General features: G+C 31.7%; 1 protein-coding gene across 1 annotated transcript in view; it reads right to left on the minus strand.

Moving 5' to 3' along the window:
• Window positions 1-20,000, minus strand: part of rdgA (retinal degeneration A) — a 390,177-nt gene that overhangs the window by 50,026 nt on the left and 320,151 nt on the right. The window contains 6 exon segments of the mRNA XM_068377671.1: window positions 2,839-2,986; window positions 4,927-5,111; window positions 8,028-8,127; window positions 10,611-10,803; window positions 12,399-12,607; window positions 15,903-16,079. Coding sequence (XP_068233772.1) covers window positions 2,839-2,986; window positions 4,927-5,111; window positions 8,028-8,127; window positions 10,611-10,803; window positions 12,399-12,607; window positions 15,903-16,079 — 1,012 coding nt within the window.

The following is a 20,000-nucleotide window of genomic DNA, read 5'->3' on the forward strand; positions in this document are numbered from 1 at the left end:
TTTGCACTGTCCACTGACGCTTAATCATGTCCAAAAATATAAGCTCAGTGCTCACGGATGTCTTAAATAATAATACAAATATTTCAAATACAATCAAATATTCTCAAGGACACATTTATACAAGATGAAATCAACCAATACACAAAATACACAAATCTGCAGTCAGGTAAAGAAAAACAATTTAACATAAAAAAGTGAAACGCAACTCAATAGAGTTCCCCAGCTGTTCCAATAGGAATGCTTTGTCACCATTAACTCTGGTTCAACGCTCCTACATCTGTTGCAAAGGGAAGTAATGGTTTTTTCCACTTCTTGAAGCTCCAAAGTTACTTCGGCCCAAGTAATATATCAAGTCTGAACTTTTTTCTAAATTGTCGTTGTATATACAGCGAGGAAAGACATTCTTTACTTTCTGGAGTATTAATATTATTATTATTACTACCTAAGCTACAACACTATTTGGAAAAGCATGATGCTATAAGCCCAATGGCTCCAACACGTAAAAATAACCCAGTGAGGAAAGGAAATAAGGAAATAAATAAACGATATCAGTAATGAACAACTGAAATAAAATATTTAAAAAAACATTAACAACATAAAAACAGATATTTCATATTTAAACAATTGAAATACTCATGTCGGCATGTTCAACATAAAAACATTTGCTGGTTTAAGAAGTCATGCAATAAATTACAGTCAATATGAAAAATGAAATTAAGAGAATGAGTAATACTATACTTAACACCATCAAAACATACTTGGTAATTCAAAGCTTCGGTTTATATATATATATATATATATATATATATATATATATATATATACATACATATATATACATATATATATAAACACACATATATAAACATATATATATACACACACACACACACACACACACATATATATATATATATATATTTCATTATTAGCCGTAACTAATCCACTGCAGGACAAAGGCCTCAGACATGTCCTTCCACTTGCGTCTGTTTGTGGTCTTTCTTTGCCAGTCCACATTCGCAAACTTTCTGTTATCATCATCATTACATGCTAGGCTATAACCTTATTTGGAAAAGCAAGATACTATAAGCCCAGGGGCTTCAACAGGGACAAATTACCCAGCGAGGAAAGGAAACAAGGAAACAAATAAACTACAAGAGAAAAATAAACAGATCAAAATAAAATACTGTATTCCAAACGTCAATCCATCGTCTTCTCTTCCTTCCCATGCTTCTTTTGCAATCTCTATGGACCCATTCTGTTAATCTTAATGTCCATCTATTATCAGCCATTCTCATTATATATCATGCCTACGTCCATTTCTTTTTCTTACATGCTGTTAGAATATCTTCTACTTTAGTTTGCTCTCGTATCCATATTGCTCTTTTTCTGTCTCTTCGTGATATTCCCATCATTATGGCAAGCAGCTCTTCTAGGAGAAGGACACTCTGAAATTAAACCATTGTTCTCTAGTCTTGGGTAGTGCCATAGCCTCTGTACCATGGTCTTCCACAGTCTCTTGGGTTAGAGTTATCTTGCTTGAGGGTACACTCGGGCACACTATTCTATTTTATTTCTCGTCCTCTTGTTTTGTTAAGTTTTTCTAGTTTATATAGGAGATATTTATTTTAATGTTGTTACTCTTAAAATATTTTATTTTTCCTTGTTTCCTTTCCTCACCGGGTTATTTTCCCTGTTGGAGCCCTGGGCTTATAGCATTCTACTTTTCCAACTAGGGTTGTAGCTTAGCAAATAATAATAATAATCCATAGCTCTTTGAGTTATCACTAGCTTATGTTCTAGAGACTGAGACTAGTCATATTAGATTTCTATTTCGGTGTACAACTTCGGTCTATTCCCGAGTAAACGGCAACGGGTTAGGATTATAAATCAATTAATAATCAAAAAGCTCCATTTTACACGCGAAATCCTTCTTCGTTATTACTCACCTGTCCTAAGACCTAACTGCTACAATTTTTGCTCACTTTTCCCAAGACCTAACTGCTACAGTTATTGCTCACCTGTTCCCAAGACATAACTTCTACAGTTATTGCTCACCTGTCCCAAGACCTAACTGTTACAATTATTCACCTGTCCCAAGAGCTAACAGGTACAGTTATTGTTCACCTTTCCTAGGAACTAATTGCTAAAGTTATTGCTCATCTGTTCTAAGACCTAACTGCTACAGTTATTGATCACCTGTCCCAAGACCTAACTGCACTAGTTATTGCTCATCTGTCCTAAGACCGAACTGATCCAGTTCTTCCTCACCTGTCCCAAGATCTAACTGCTACAGTCATTGCTCATCTGTCCTAAGACCCAACTAATACAGTTCTTTCTCAATACTCTAAAACCTAACTGTTATATTTATTGCTCACCTGTCCCAAGACCTAACTGCTACAGTCATTGTTCACCTGTCCCAAGACCTAACTTCTACAGTTATTGCTCACCTGTCCAGGACCTAACTGCTACAATTATTGTTCACCTGTCCAATGACCTAACTGCTACAGTTAGTGCTTACCTTTCCCAAGACCTAACTACTACAGTTATTGCTCAGCTGCCCCAACCCATAACTTCTACAGTTATTGCTCAGCTGCCCCAACACCTAACTTCTACAGTTATTGCTCACCTGTCCCAGGACCTAACTGCTACAATTATTGTTCACCTGCCCCAAAGCTAACTGGTACAGTTATTGTTCACCTTTCCTAAGAGCTAACCGGTACAGTTATTACTTACCAGTCCTAAGACCTAACTGTTACAGTTATTGCTCACCTGTCCCAAGACCCTACTGCTATAGTTATTTCTCCCCTGTCTCAAGATCAAACATTTATCGCTTACCTGTTCCAGGTCGGCGTCTTGGTCTATCATAATAAGACCCATAGGGAAGGAAGCACTGCGTAACTTCTCTTTGTCGTAATGGTGCTGCTCGTAGTCGAACATGGTGATCCTCGAGACTTGCAAACGAAGCTGTTCTAAGTGCTGCGTCCTGGAAAGGAATTGGAAATGGGTATTAGTCTAGGATCTTCTTATGAAATACGTTGCCTAACTAGGTATTAGTGAAAATTGTTCCATTATACAATAAAAAAGATTTTTAAATAGGGAATCTTTAGGGTAATATATATATATATATATATATATATATATATATATATATATATATATATATATTTACTGTATATATATATATATATACATATATAAATATATATAAATATATATATATATATATATATATATATATATATATACACACACACCCCAGTCCCATGCAAGTTGGAAGAAATCCGTCCCCTTTGATGTAAAACGAATAATAAAAGACCTCTGAATGTCAAAGGTCTAGATTCTTGTTATTGTTCAGCGAAAGTAGTTGAAAATGTTATTGTTCACAAGTTGAACAATTAATTGAACTTATTCCCACGTGTCCGTTAGATGAAATACACTTTACTATACTATTGTCGGCACAATGTAAGTTGACTAGTCATAAAACACTCGATTGTTACACATACAGAAACAACGATATTTGATACGGATTAGGACGGAGTACGGTACACTGTTGAAATGCGACGTAAAAAAAAAATCCGGTAAAAATCCTGGAATAAATGTTGCCAGGCATTTACCGTTTTAAAAATTGATATTTTGACGTGTAGGAGGAATACTAGGGTTACCAATCCGTTAAATATAATAACCAATATAAAAACTACGGTCGCCTGTATTTTACTGAAATACGGCTAAGAACTGTACATTTTTTAACGGGGAATTTCCGATTAAAATTACGGTTTTTTTTTTTTTTTTTTTTTTTTTTACGGGGAATTTCCGATTAAAATTACGGTTTTTTTTAACAGTGTATGTTTATTTGTCACAAAAATCTGGGTGAAATATTTATTTTAAAGCGATTTGCAATCTAGAAAAACCTGTCTTTTATTGATTATAGCGTGGTTTAAACTGGACTGCAAGGATAAAGTGTTTTATTTCGCGTAAAAAAATACACATACAAACGTTTGGGTGTGATCAATTGCATATTTGATATGACATGCTTACAAAAAAAAAAAAGTAAATTTTAATTGGGAATTCTCCGTTAAAAAGTATAATGCTCTCAGTCGTATTTCAGTAAAATATAAGCGACCGTAATTTTTACTCTACTTTCTTATCATCTTTTACAGGTCGGTGACCGTAATACCAGTCCTTTACGTCAATATATCCGTTTTTGAAATGGTAAATACTTGATAACATATATTCCAGGATTTTTAGTTTTTTTTTTATGGCAAATTTTTAAGTGTTGAGTAACTCGAGGATATATATATATATATATATATATATATATATATATATATATATATATATATATATATATATATATATATATATATATATTTAACTTTCAGCATGATACTTGAATTCAAGTATTAAATCATGGAGAAATGTGTAAACTACAGTGACTTCACTCTCAGACCAATGAAAGTCTCTCCTCTAAATTTTTGTGTTTTTTAAAAAACTATTTTCATGATTTATTTTTTTTATATCCTAGTCATCTTGAGTAACGGACAGAGAGTATTTTGTCATATATACAGATGTGAAATCAAAATTGTGGTGGCCGATGTGGTAAAGTCCTTGACTGGTAAACGCCAGACTGGGGTTCTAGTCCAGCTTAAACTAGTTAGTTAATTTGGTCGTTGCATCCTCACCAACCTTGTAAGCTAAGGATAGGGGATTTGGGGGAGCATATAGATCTATCTGCTGAGTCATCAGCAGCCATTGGCTGGCCCTCCTTTGTCCTAGCTTGGATGGAGAGGGGGATGGGGACGCTTATCATACGTGTATATGGTCAGTCTCTAGGGCATTGTCCTACTCGATAGGGCAATGTCACTGTCCCTTGCCTCTGTCATTCACGAGCGGAATTTAAAACTTCATAAAAACCTTCAAACTTACGGGATAGACTTGGCCTTCTTTTTGGTGACCATAGATGCCTTGTTGAGATGGGTGAGCTGGATAATGCTTGGATTTAGTCGACAAGCTTCGCCGTCCACTTGCATTGGAATGGTCTTCTTAGTCACGATCTTGGCTGTCTTGCACTGACAGATGGTGGACCCGTGACCGCCCGCTTGTAACAAAGGCTGTGTAGAGATAAAGACAGAGGTGGAATGATTAGACAAAGACAAAAGTGGAATGATTAGACAAAGACAAAATCGAAATGATTAGACAGACATAAGTGGAATGATTAGACAAACACAAAAGTGGAATGGTTAGACAAAGACATAAGTGGAATGATTAGACAAAGACAAAAGTGGAATGGTTAGACAAAGACAGAAGTGGAATTATTAGACAAAGACAAAGGTGGAATTATTAAAGACAAAAGTGGAATAATTAGACAAAGACAAAAGTGGAATTATCAAAGACTAAAGTAGAATCATTAGACAAAGACAAAAGTGGTATTATTAAAGTCAAAAGTGGAATTATTAGACAAAGACAAAAGTGGAATTATTAAAGACTAAAGTAGACTCATTAGACAAAGACAAAGTGGAATTATTAAAGTCAAAAGTGGAATTATTAGACAAAGACAAAAGTGGAATGATTAGACAAAGACAAAAGTGGAAGGATTAGACAGACAAAAGCGGAATTATTAAAGACAAAAGTGGAATTGTTAGACAAAGACAAGTGGAATTATTGAACAAAGACAAAAGTGGAATTATTAAAGATCAAAGTGGAATTATTAGACGAAGGCAAAAGTGGAATTATCAAGGACAAAAGTGGAATTATTAGACAAAGACGAAAGTGGAATTATTAGACAAAGACAAAAGTAAAATTATTAGACAAAGACAAAAGTGGAATGATTAGACAAAGACAAATGTGGACGGATTAGACAAAGTGGAATTATTAGACAAAGGCAAAAGTGGAATTATCAAGGACAAAAGTGGAATTATTAGACAAAGACGAAAGTGGAATTATTAGACACAGACAAAAGGGGAACTACTAGACAAAGACAAAAGTGGAATTATTAGACAGAAATGGAATCATTAGACAAAGACAAAAAGGGAATTATTAGACAAAGGAAAAAGTGGCATTATTAGACAAAGACAAAAGTGGAATTATCAAACAAAGCCAAAAGCAGAATTATTAGATATTTACAAAAGTGGAATTATTAGACATTTTCAAAAGCGTAATTATTAAATGATCTCGGATTGATAAGAGGGATTTCTTTAATTGTATTATTATTATTATTATTATTATTATTATTATCATCACTGTTAATTACTTCTCTAGCATTTTATTTATATCCATATTTACTTTCCCACAAGGTTTTTTTTTTTTCTCTGTTGGAGGACTTGGGCGTATAGCATCCTTCTTTTACAAATAGGGTTGTAGCTCAGCAAGTAATAATAATAATAATAATAATAATAATAATAATAATAATAATAATAATAATAATAATAATAATAATTTCAGTATCTTCGTACATCACGTCTTACCAATAAAAGTACTGTGAAATTTACTCCATAGGCTTCTAATAATAATAATAATAATAATAATAATAATAATAATAATAATAATAATAATAATAATAATTTCAGTATCTTTGTATATCACCTTTTACCAATAAAAAAGCTGTAAAATTCATTCTATAGCCTTCTATAATAATAATAATAATAATAATAATAATAATAATAATAATAATAATAATAAGAATTTCAGTATCTTCGTATCCTTTTACCAATAAAAGTACTGTGAAATTTACTCCATAGGCTTCTAATAATAATAATAATAATAATAATAATAATAATAATAATAATAATAATAATAATTTCAGTATCTTTGTATATCACCTTTTACCAATAAAAAAGCTGTAAAATTCATTCTATAGCGTTCTATAATAATAATAATAATAATAATAATAATAATAATAATAATAATAATAATAATAATAATTTCAGTATCTTCGTATCCTTTTACCAATAAAAGTACTGTGAAATTTACTCCATAGGCTTCTAATAATAATAATAATAATAATAATAATAATAATAATAATGGTTGAAAGTGGATTTGAGGGAGCATAAACCCACTCAACTGTACAATCACATTAACAAGACTTTCATCAAGTAACTAATTCACGCATTTGAATTCATTACAGAAGCACCCTTAAGGGAATGAATTATGCAGCCCTTCACTTTTCTTGACTTAAACCCCTTTCTATATTATGTATTAACAGCCTTTCCCCCATGTTTGCCTTTCCAATGTTCAACATTTTGTTCTTCGAATTTGATTACTTCACTCTAAGTTCAACGTTTAATCCATTCCATAACTAAGAACTACGGTCTACCCCAGAGACAAAACTAAAACATTCAATAAGATGTGGAAGAGGTATGTTTTCAACCTAGTTTGTCCTTTTGTCTGTTTGGGAATAACTTCCTGGCCACAATTTTACTCATAGGGTAGGGAAACTTTCAGGGATTAATTATGTAGAGACGTGGAAGGGATTCAATTTTGAAAGTCTTAGGTCAAAGGTCAAGGTCAGGCAAAAGATCGACCGAATTAACCCTGACTTTAACCCCAAGTTCGCACATAGTTGTCACACAGACTTCAGATACGCCTGCAGTCTAAATTGATTCTGGGAAAGGCAAGCTGGTTTCGAAAATAATCTGCTATGTCGGAGGTCTGCTCTCACAGAGCTTTTTTTTTTTGGTAATTATTATTATTATTATTATTATTATTATTATTATTATTATTATTAGCTAAACAAACCCCTACTTGGAAAAGCAAGATGCTATAAGCCAACGGCCTCCAACAGGGAAAAATAGCCCGGTGAGGAAAGAAATCAAGGAAATAAATAAACTACAAGAGAAGCAATGAACAATTAAAATAAAATACTTTAAGAAACGTAACAACATTAAAATAAATCCTTCATACATAAACTATAAAAACTTAGAAAAAACCAACAGGAAGAGAAATAAGATAGAATAGTAAACCCGAATGTACCCTCGAGCACGAGAACTCTATTACCATTCTTATTATTACAATCCTCGACAAGAACTTACCATCTGGTAGGTAGTAAGGCCGACCACTTCTATAACGCCATCATCCGTATGCTGTTCGACTCCAGTGCTTCGGTTCCAGGGATGCGTTCCAGACCCGTAACTGGAAAAGGTGGAGGTTTAAGTTAAGTGCAAGATTAAAATGAATATCTTGAAATAAATGGCGAATAAAGAAAGTGCTTCTGGAAGTAAAATGAACGATTAAAAAAAAAAGAGCTTCTGTGAGTGAAATGAACGATTAAAAAAAAAAAGAGAGATTCAGGAAGTGAAATGAACGATTAAAAAAAAGGGCTTCTAAAAGTGAAATGAACGATTAAAAAAGGGCTTCTGGAAGTGGAATGAACAATTAAAATAATAGAGGTTCTGGAAATGAAATGAACAATTAAAAAAAAGAGAGCCTCTAGAAAAGAAATGCACGATTAAAAACAGAGAGCTTCTAGAAGTGAAATGAACGATTAAAAATAGAGTTATTAAAAGTAAAACGAACGATTAAAAAGGGCTTCTGGAAGTGAAATGAACAATTAAAATATTAGAGCTTCTGGAAATGAAATGAACAATTAAAAAAAGAGAGCCTATGGAAGTGAAATGAACGATTAAAAAAAAGAGCTTTTATGAGTGAAATGAACGATTAAGAAAAGAGAGCTTCTGGAAGTGAAATGATTGATTAAGAAAAGAGAGCTTCTGGAAGTGAAATGAACGATTAAGAAAAGAGAACTTCTGGAAGTGAAATGATTGATTAAGAAAAGAGAACTTCTGGAAGTGAAATGATTGATTAAGAAAAGAGAGCTTCTGGAAGTGAAATGATTGATTAAGAAAAGAGAGCTTCTGGAAGTGAAATGAACGATTAAGAAAAGAGAACTTCTGGAAGTGAAATGATTGATTAAGAAAAGAGAGCTTTTGGAAGTGAAATGAACGATGTAAATAAAGAGCTTATGTAAGTGATAAGCGAAGAAATTACCTCAGTAAAAGGTATAAAATAAAGAACTTATTAAGACATAACACAGGAGAAAGAGCTTATCACTATTAAATGTATGAAGGAAAATAGCTCATAAATTGCAAGTCATGAAAATAATGTCAAACTGAAATATAAAATATGATCTTATCAGGGTAAAATATAAGGTTACGAAGGAAAATAACTAAAATAGCTCATAAAAGTGAAGATTATGAAAAAACATGTCGAACTGAAATACAAAATATGATCTTAGGGTAAAATATAGGGGTTACCAAAATAAATTCTTTAAAAAAGTATGAAAAAAGGTTCATCAAAGTAGAATAAACGGGATAAATTATGATTTAAATTACGTAAAGATAAAATATCGATCTAAAAGCTACTAGCCCATACTCATACCGTCATAAATAATAAAGAGAATATCATAAAATTTTGATTTAAAAGCTCAAGATAGAGACGAATAGCGAAATCTAATTGAGGCCCTTTGCGTTAATAGGGTAGGAGGAGATGATGATGATGATGATGATGATCATGATGTTGATATCAAAATCTAATTCAAGTCAATAAACAAATCTTGAGAAAAGGGAATTATGAAGAGCAAATGCTAATTTATAGTCAATTGCTTCAATAGCTTCCAGAGAAAGCAGAACTTTGGCAATGAACAACTTGTCACGAGAAATCTTGTTGCTTAAAAAATGCTCACATTAAAAATACTTAAAGTTCAATAAACCTGAGAACAACTTTCTATGGAAAAGGGGTTTTCTTAATCCTGATGAGGTTATTTTTTAAGGTTCAGTTTGAATTTGATATGAAAAAAATATAATTTGAAAAGGTTTCGTATATCATAACCCCTCCCTGAAAAAAAAATCTACACCATATTCCTTCATTACCAAATTTAAACTAATACTTTAAAGGAAAACTCTATTCTCATATCAGACAACTTTAATAAATCATGACATATACTCGCTTCAGACAGCCTTCATAATTTATGACTTTAAACTTATGGCAGACAGCCTTCATAATTTATGACTTTAAACTAATGTCAGACAGCCTTCACAATCTATGACTTTAAACTTATGGCAGACAGCCTTCATAATTTATGACTTTAAACTAATGTTAGACAGCCTTCACAATCTATGACTTTAAACTTATGGCAGACAGCCTTCATAATTTATGACTTTAAACTTATGTAAAGCAGCCTTCATAATTTATGACTTTAAACTTATGTAAAGTAGCCATCATAATTTATTACTTAAAACTTGTGAAAGACAGCCTTCACAATTCATGACTTAAATTACATCAGACAGCCTTCATAATTTATGACAAACTAATAATTTATGACTTAAACTAATGCCAGATAGCCTTGATAATTTAACTTGACTCACACCAGACAACCCTCATAATTCTTGACTTAAAACTCACACCAGACAGCCTTTATAATTTCAGGCTTAAAACTCACACCAGACAGCCTTCTTAATTTAAAGCTTAAAACTCACACCAGACAGCTCTCATAATTCATGACTTACAACTCACACCTGACAGCCTTCATAATTTAAGGCTTAAAACTCACACCAGACAGCTCTCATAATTCATGACTTAAAACTCACACCACACAGCCCTCAGAACTCATGACTCACCTAGGAATGTTGAGAAAGACCACGGCATGAACTTTATGTTCCTTCAGGATAGGGGTGACGTCCTTCCCGTCACACTCGACCGTGCAATTGTCCGAGAGATCCTTCCATTTTCTCTGTAAAAGATCCTTGCCTCCTGCTTGCCCGTAAAACATCTTGTTCCGAAGACGAGAATTGAATTTCTGGGGGTTGGCCTCTGTTCGTTTGAAGAAGAAAAACATAGATAGATAGGTAGATAGATATTTTATTGACTATTCTCCACAGAATCATCAAATGAAAGAGAGAGAGATATTTTAAGGACCATTCTCCACAGAATCATCAAATAAAAGATACAGATATTTTATGGACCATTCTCTACAGAATCATCAAATAAAAGGTAAACAGATATTTTATGGACCATTCTCTACAGAATCATCAAATAAAAGATAGATAAATATATTATGGACCATTCTACACAGAAACATCAAATAAAAGATAGATAGATATTTTATGGACCATTCTACACAGAAACATCAAATACAATATTATAAAATTAAACAACGGTCCAAATACATGATGTCATTCCATAAGAACTGTATTCAAAACATATGGCATCAATAATTAATATTAATATTTTAAATAACACAAAGGAGATCATATCGAGGGCTGTTTAGAATATCCAATTCTATAACAGATAGCAGCAATAGTATAATATACACTAATGAACATTACTCAAAGATATAATTTCATCTTTATTTCAATCAAAGAATAATAAAAAATACTCTTATTGCATAAATAATTGAAGCGTTCGCAAACTAACGGCTGAGAGGGAAAAATGAAAATCATAAGGAAAAAGTTTGAATAATTAAAATTTTCAAACACATACCTCGGAGATTAAATTAAGATTTTTCAAAAGTTTTGGAGTCTATGTAGGCTATACCTACGAACTTTTTTAATATGATTTTTTTTTTAAATTGGCCATTTTTAAACCCTTATATCTCGGCGATTAAATTAAGATTATTCAAACGTTTTGGAGTCTATGTATATCTAAGTACTTATTTCACTTATATTCATTTTTTTGAAATTGGCCATTTTTAAACACTGATATCTCTGCGTTTAAGGAGAGATTTTTCAAACGTTTTGGAGTCTATGTATATCCAAGTACTTATTTCATATGTTTTTTTTTTTTTTTTTGAAATTGACAATTTTCAAACACTGATATCTCGGCAATTAAGGAAATATTTTTCAAACGTTTTGGAGTCTATGTATACCTAAGTACCCTTTTTTTATATGAAAAGAAGATTTTTTTTTTTTTTAAACACTGAAGCAATAATACTATAAACGCTTCTATTATAGGAACGGAAGATTTAATCACTGCTGTGTACTAATGTTAAAAATTTGCCATTAAAAACGTTAAAAATACTAGAATAAATTTTTCCAGTCATTTACCGTTTTAAAAACTGGTACTGTATATTGACGTTAAGGAGTGATATTACGATCGCCTGTATTTTACTGAAATACGGCTGAGAACCGTATATATTAACGGAGAATTTCTGATTAAAATTACGGTTTTATTCTTAACAGGAGAGAGAGAGAGAGAGAGAGAGAGAGAGAGAGAGAGAGAGAGAGAGAGAGAGAGAGAAATTAAGTGTCTTAACAATTTAAGTATACTGTACAATCTAAAGGCATTACAGTAACTCTACGAACTGATGTATGTAACGTATAGCCCTCCCTCTCTCTCTCTCTCTCTCTCTCTCTCTCTCTCTCTCTCTCTCTCTCTCTCTACTAATGGATTAACATTACATTCCTCACCTCTAGCTTCGTGGAACTCCAAGGCGATGTGGGCATCCACACCAAACGAGAAATAGTTATTCACAACGTTGAGAGGTAACTTGTCTTTGCCTTCCTCCGTAGGTTCACAGTCTTCATTCTTCTCGACGTCCAGTTTCCAGCGATCCAGGTTCACCACTTCGCCGTCGGCAATGTTGCACAGGATCTTGCTTATGGGTTCGTCCGTATATCTGAGAATGATATGAGGGCGGGGATGTGAAAGGATTGATTCAGCCTATAATGTTAGGATTAATCTTCGGGTTAAGGTCCGAGACGAAGTTTTCTCGGTAATATTTCGGTAGAGTCCCACCCAGCCATTCCTGGCAAGTGGTAATGTCTGGGCGGGACTCTATCAAAATATTAACGTTTTCATCCCAAAAGGCGATGAATTGACACTATTTTGAATTAAGAGGGAAAGATAATCTTAAAAGCTGTTTTGAATTAAGGGGAAAAGATAATTTTAAACTGTTTTGAATTAAGAGGAAAATATTTTAAACGATGTTCTGAATTAGGAGGAACATATAATCTTAAATGCTGTTTCGAATTAAGAAGAAAATATAATTTTCAACTCTGTTTTGAATTAAGAGAAAAATATAATTCTAAACGCTGTTTTGAATTAAGAAGAAGATATAATTTTAATCACTGTTTTGAATTAACAGGAAAATATAATTTAAAATGCTGTTTCGAATTAGGAGGAACTTATAGTTCTAAACGATGTTTTGAATTAAGAGGAAAATATAATTTCAAACTGTTTTCAATTAAGAGGGAATATATAATTTTAAACACTTTTGATTTAAAAGGAAAATATAATTTTAAACGCTGTTTTGAATTAAATGGAAAAATATTTTTAAATGCTGTTTTGAATTAAGAGGAAAATATAATTTTAAGCGCTGTTTTGAATTAAGAGGAAAATATAATCTTAAATTTTGTTTTGAATCAAGAGAAAAGTATAATCCTAAACTCTGTTTTGAATTAAGAGGAAAATATTCTAAAAGCCGTTTTGAAATAAAAGGAAAATATAATTTTAAACGTGGTTTTGAATCAAGAGGAAAATGTAAGTTTGAACGCAGTTTTGAATTAAGAGGATAATATAATTTCAAACGTTGTTTTGAATTAAGAAGAAAATATATTTAAATACTTTTGAATTAAGAGAATATAATTTTAAACGCACTTTTGAATTAAGAGGAAAAGGTAATTTTAAAGGCTGCTTTGAATTACGAGGAAAATATAATTTTAAACTGTTTTGAATTAAGAAAATATAATTTTAAACGCTGTTTTGAATTAAGAAGAACACATAATTTAAAACGTAGTTTTGAATTAAGAGGAAAATGTAATTTTAAACGCAGTTTTGAATTAAGAGGAACACAATTTTAAACGCAGTTTTGAATTAAGAGGAAAATGTCATTTTAAACGCAGTTTTGAATTAAGAGGAAAATATAATTTTAAACGTTGTTTTGGATTAAGAAGAAAATATAATTTTAAATACTTTTGAATTAAGAAAATATAATTTTAAACGCTGTTTTGAATTAAGAGGAGCATATAATTTTAAACGCAGTTTTGAATTAAGAGGAAAAAGTAGTTTTAAATGCTGTTTTGAATTAAAAGGAAAATATTTTAAACACTGATTTGAATTAAGAGGAAAATATCATTTTAAACGCTGTTTTGAATTAAGAGTAAAATTAATTCTAAACGCTGTTTTGCATTAAGAAGAAAATAGAATTTTAAACACGGCTTTGAATTAAGAGGAAAATATATTCTTAAACGCTGTCTTGAATTAAGAGGAAAATATATTCTTAAACGCTGTCTTGAATTAAGAGGAAAATATGTTCTTAAACGCTGTCTTGAATTAAGAGGAAAATATAATGTTCTTGCGAATTCCCTGAAGGAAGAACTCATTGAATAAAATGGGTTTAGTATATAAACCGAAAATAGCAAATTTCTTGTGAACTTCATAAAAGAAGAAGTCATTAAATTGAAGAAATGTTTAGTATATAAACCAAAATTTGCAAATTCCCTAAAAGAAGAACCCATTAAATATAAACATTTTTATCATATAAAACGATATTTACGAATTTCTTGCAAAATGATCAAATCTCTGTCAGCTGTACTCTGCGATGTCGTTTATTTTGTTTTGCGAGTGAAAACAAAAGAATTCATCAGAACAAAAGATTCCCAACCACTCCACGAAAAAAAATATTTTGATACCGTCTCTGCCACATGACATGGCTCTCTCAAAGTAAGGATTTCCTTCGGAGTCAACAAACCTGAGGGCGTCTATCCCCAGTCATTTAATAAATCGTCTGGTTGCGATTCCTATATATATTTTTCTTTCAAAGGAAGGAGAGACGTAAATCCTTTTATATATGTTGTAAAAAAAGCTGAGATGATGGGTTATAAAACAGAATATTGCTTGTATGCTTCACTTTTCTCTCGCCTGCTCGTCTCTCTTTTAGTATTTGATCGTCTTTCTTTTTGAAACGGTAAATTTTGTCCTTTATAAATATATACATATATACCTTCAGACACATCGTACATATAGATTGAAATTATATATCTATCTATCTATCTATCTATCTATCTATATATATATATATACACATATATATATATACACATATACTGTATATCTATATATATTATATATATACACACATATATTATATATATATATATATATACATATATATATACATATATATATATATATGTATATATATACATACATATATATATATATATATATACACACACATATCTATATATATATATATATATATACAGTATATATATATATATATATATATATACGCACATATCTATATATATACATATATATATATATATATATATATATATATATATATATATATATACTCATAAACATATACAGTATATACATACATTTTATACATGCATATATAAACATATTTGTAGGAAAATGAACACATTCATAAAATTTTTCAAGTAATTTTCTTAATAAGCTGCTTATCCATATTCTTGGCTTTGAAGAATTTTACATTCCTAATTTTTTATTTGAAAACGAAATTACAGTACCTTCCAAACTGGTTGAAAAAAAAATAACTTAAAAAAAAAAACTATTGAAGAAAACCTGTTGCAGTACATTTCAAACAGCTTGAAATGAAAAAAAACTTGAAGAAAAAACTATAAAACAAAAGTTGTTGCAGTATATTTCAAACAGCTTGAAATGAAAAAAAAAAAACTTCAAAAAAAACTTTATCAAAAGTTGCAGTATATTTCAAACAGCTTGAAATGAAAAAAACAAAAAAAAAAAACTTAAAAAAAATTGATCAAAAGTTGCAGTATATTTCAAACAGCTTGACATGAAACAAAAAACTTCAAGAAAAAAAAAACTTGATCAAAAGTTGCAGTATATTTCAAACAGCTTGAAATGAAAAAAGAAAAAAAAAATTTAAGGAAAAAAAAAACTAGAAAAAGTTGTATCCGTAATGGCAGGAGGCCACTTACCCTCCACCCCATCCCAGAGCTCTGGCCAGATCATTTCCAGTCCCCAGGGGGAGCACAGCCACTGCAGGAGGCGGGTTGAAGTTCAGTTGATCCAAAATTGACAGGACCCAGCCTACGGTACCATCGCCACCACATGCCAAGACTCTCAGGTTGGTCACCTTACGAAACATTTCCAGCCTGTGAGGGAAAATGGTAAAATAAGGGGAAATGGTAAAAATGAGGGGAAATGGTAAAATTATAAAATGAGGGGAAATGGTACAATAAGGGGAAATGGTACAATAAGGGGAAATGGTAAAATGAGGGAATATGGTAAATGAGGGGAAATGGTAAAATGAGGGAAAATGGTAAAATGAGGGGTAATGGTTACCTGAGGGGAGATGGTAGAACGAGGGGGAAATGGTAAAACGAGGGGAATGGTAAAATGAGAAGAAATTAAATGGTAAATGAGGGGAAAGGGTTAACTAAGGGGAAATGGTTAACCGAGGGAAATGGCATAATGAGGGGAAATGGTAAAATGAGGGGAAATGGTAAAATGAGGGAAAATGGTAAAATAAGGGGAAATGGTAATATGAGGGGAAATACTAAAATGGTAAGTCTCGAAGTAATAGGTTATCTCTTTCTCATCTCCCCTTGCTTTTCTTAATCTTACCTTCACTGTATATATATATATATATATATATATATATATATATATATATATATATATATATATTTATATATATATATATATATATAAATATATATATATATATATATATATATATATATATATATATATATATATATATATATAAAACGGGCCAGTGAGGAAAGGAAATAAGGAAATAAACTGACGAGAGAGAATTGATTTACTGTATTGTTTTTTGTTTGTTTGTAACATTTGCATTTTGTTTTGGTTTGTCATATCTTTGAGAGAGAGAGAGAGAGAGAGAGAGAGAGAGAGAGAGAGAGAGAGAGAGAGAGAGAGAGAGAGAGAGAGAGAGAGAGAGTGTGTGTGTACTGATTGTTTATAGCGAGAAAGACTGTTGAAATAACTGACGGTTTGTTTCTCTACATATTTTTATGGTTAGATAATTTAGGATAGTAACGAATGTCTTTGATTACTTATATAGATTTTGACTGTTACGGTATTTTTCATTTGAGCATCTAAAATAAAACCACATCTCGACTTTTCCTTGCAAGCACACTTGTAAAAATCACTCACTGCTTGGAAGAAATGGAAAGGAATCCCAATGTTTGCTCTTGGAGAGAACTATTTCAACCTTTAGGAATGAACAAATACGTTATATATATTGAATGCAGACCTGTCGAGTTCCCTTCAGTTTTACAGACAACATATGCGTTTGACAAACAATCTAAAAAATGGCATTTCTCAAGACCAAATTCATCGAATATGGAGATGAAAAACGAGGAAATAAAGAAATTTATTGGATTAACGAATCTTTAAAGATTTGAACATTGAATAATCCACGACAAATTTTAATTATATTATATTAACAATATTACTCGAATGCCATATGTGGATGAGATCATGGTGAGGGGTAGATGGAGATAGTTTGGGCATGCTCTTCGCACTCCCGAAGAGATATTAGTTCACCAAACTTTCAACTGGGCTCCACAAGGCACGAGAGGAGTTGGAAGACCCAGGCCTACATGGCTGAGGACTATGAAGCGTGAAGTGGGAGAAGATGAATGGATAAGTTTAGATTTAAAAGCTCAAGATAGAGTCGACTGGCGAAATCTAACCGAGGCCCTTTGCGTCAAAAGGCGTAGAAGGAGATGATGATGATATTACAAATTTACGTCAATCGGAGGAGAGTCAAAGCCAAATTTGATTCCCTGATGGATAGCAATTTTCCAGGAAAAAAAAAATATTGTTCAATATGATGAAAACAGTACACTGTTAAAAATTTGCCGTAAAAAAAACGTTAATAGTCCTGGAATAAATGTTGCCAGGCACTTGCCCATTTAAAAATAGATATATTGAGATAAAGGGGTGATATTACGGTCACCAACCCGTATAATATACTAACAAGGTATGGTAAAATTACGGTAGCCTGTATTTTACGGAAATACGGCTGAGAACAGTATAATTTTACGGAGAATTTCCGATTAAAATCACGGGGTTTTTTAACAGTATTTTATACACTTATATATATATATATATATATATATATATATATATATATATATACATATATATATGTGTATATATATATATATATATATATATATATATATATATATATATATATATATATATATGTATATATATATATATATATATATATATATATATATATGAGAGAGAGAGAGAGAGAGAGAGAGAGAGAGAGAGAGAGAGAGAGAGAGACTCCATTGCAATAAGGCAAAAATATGACTAAACTCATCTTTTCCAAGACTATTACGCTCTAACTATGCATCTGAGGATGATCATATTTTATGAAGAGTTTGCTCGACTCAAGTTATTCAGAGAATAATAAATTTACACTAGAGGAAAATGCTGACAGATGGTCTTGGAACATTACAACACCTGCGATGAGAAATAGCAAGTATTCTTAAATGTTGCAATTTGAGAACGCCATTTTTTATATGACTGGTACCAGATATATTAGGGGTCCAAAATGAATGAATGAATGAATGAATGAATGAATGATGATGATGATATTAAAATTATAATAATGATCAAAAGTCATTATTATTGAAATTATCATTATTATTAAAATTCTTCAAAATGAATGTGAATAATTTTAGCAAATTAAATAATCTTAATAATAATTCTCTCTCTCTCTCTCTCTCTCTCTCTCTCTCTCTCCTCTCTCTCCTGCGCCTATTGACGCAAAGGGCCTTATCTAATAATAATAATAATAATAATAATAATAATAATAATAATCGTTATAACTTTAGTAGTAATAATAATCTTAAAAATAATCGTTTAAGAAATTTGCCTTGAATGACATACGACAGTAACCTCAACTAAATCACTTGCTTCTGCCAGTCATATATGTCGTTTTTTCTTAATTTGATGATCCGGGTTCTGTTTTCAACTCAAGTTAAAAACAGAGAAGTAATACACATACTATTATTATTATTACTATTACTTGCTAAGCTACAACCCTAATTGGAAAAGCAAGATGCTATAAGCCCAAAGGGTCCAACAGGGAAAATAGCCCAGTGAGGAAAGGAAACTAGGAAAAATAAAATATCTTAAGAACAGTAACATCAAAATAAATATTTCCTATATAAAAAACAAAAACTTTAACAAAACAAGGAGAAGAGAAATGAGATAAAATAGTGTGCCCGAGCGTACCCTTAAGCAAGAGAACTCTAACCCAAGACAGTGGAAGACCATGGTGCAGAGGTTATGGCACTATCCAAGACTGAAGAACAATGGTTTGATTTTGGAGAGCTGCTTAACATAGTCTCTTCTACCCTTACAAAGAGGAAAGTGGGCACTGAACAATTTCAGTGCAGTATACAACCCCTTGGGTGAAGAATTGTTTGGTAATCACATTGTTGTCAGGTGTATGAGGACAGAGAAGAAACTGTAAAGAATAGGCCAGACTATTCGAAGTATGTGTAGGCAAAGGGAAAGTGAACCGTAACCAGAGAGAAGGATCCAATGTAGTAGCCTACTGTCTGGCCAGTCAAAGGACTCCATAACTCTCTAGCGGTAGTATCTCAACGGATGGCTGGTGCCCTGGCCAACGTACTACCTACTTACTGGAAAGGAGGGATGCTATAAGTCCAAGGGCTCCAACAGGGAAAAATAGGCCAATGAGAAAAGGAAATAAGGAATAATTATTAATAAAAAAGTAATGAACATACTAGGTGGAAAAAAAGGGTGCTATGTGACCAGGGGGTCCAACAGGAAAAAATAACCCATTGAGGTAAGAAAATAAGGAAATAAATAAACTACTAGAGAAATAATGAACAACTAAAATGACACCAATACTACCTCTCCAATCCTAACAATAGGATATATATATATATATAGAGAGAGAGAGAGAGAGAGAGAGAGAGAGAGAGAGATCCACAAAACAAACAATATATATATATATATATATATACATATACATACACAAATATATTCACACA

Source organism: Palaemon carinicauda, chromosome 8, assembly GCF_036898095.1.
Source record: "Palaemon carinicauda isolate YSFRI2023 chromosome 8, ASM3689809v2, whole genome shotgun sequence".
Taxonomy (NCBI): domain Eukaryota; kingdom Metazoa; phylum Arthropoda; class Malacostraca; order Decapoda; family Palaemonidae; genus Palaemon; species Palaemon carinicauda.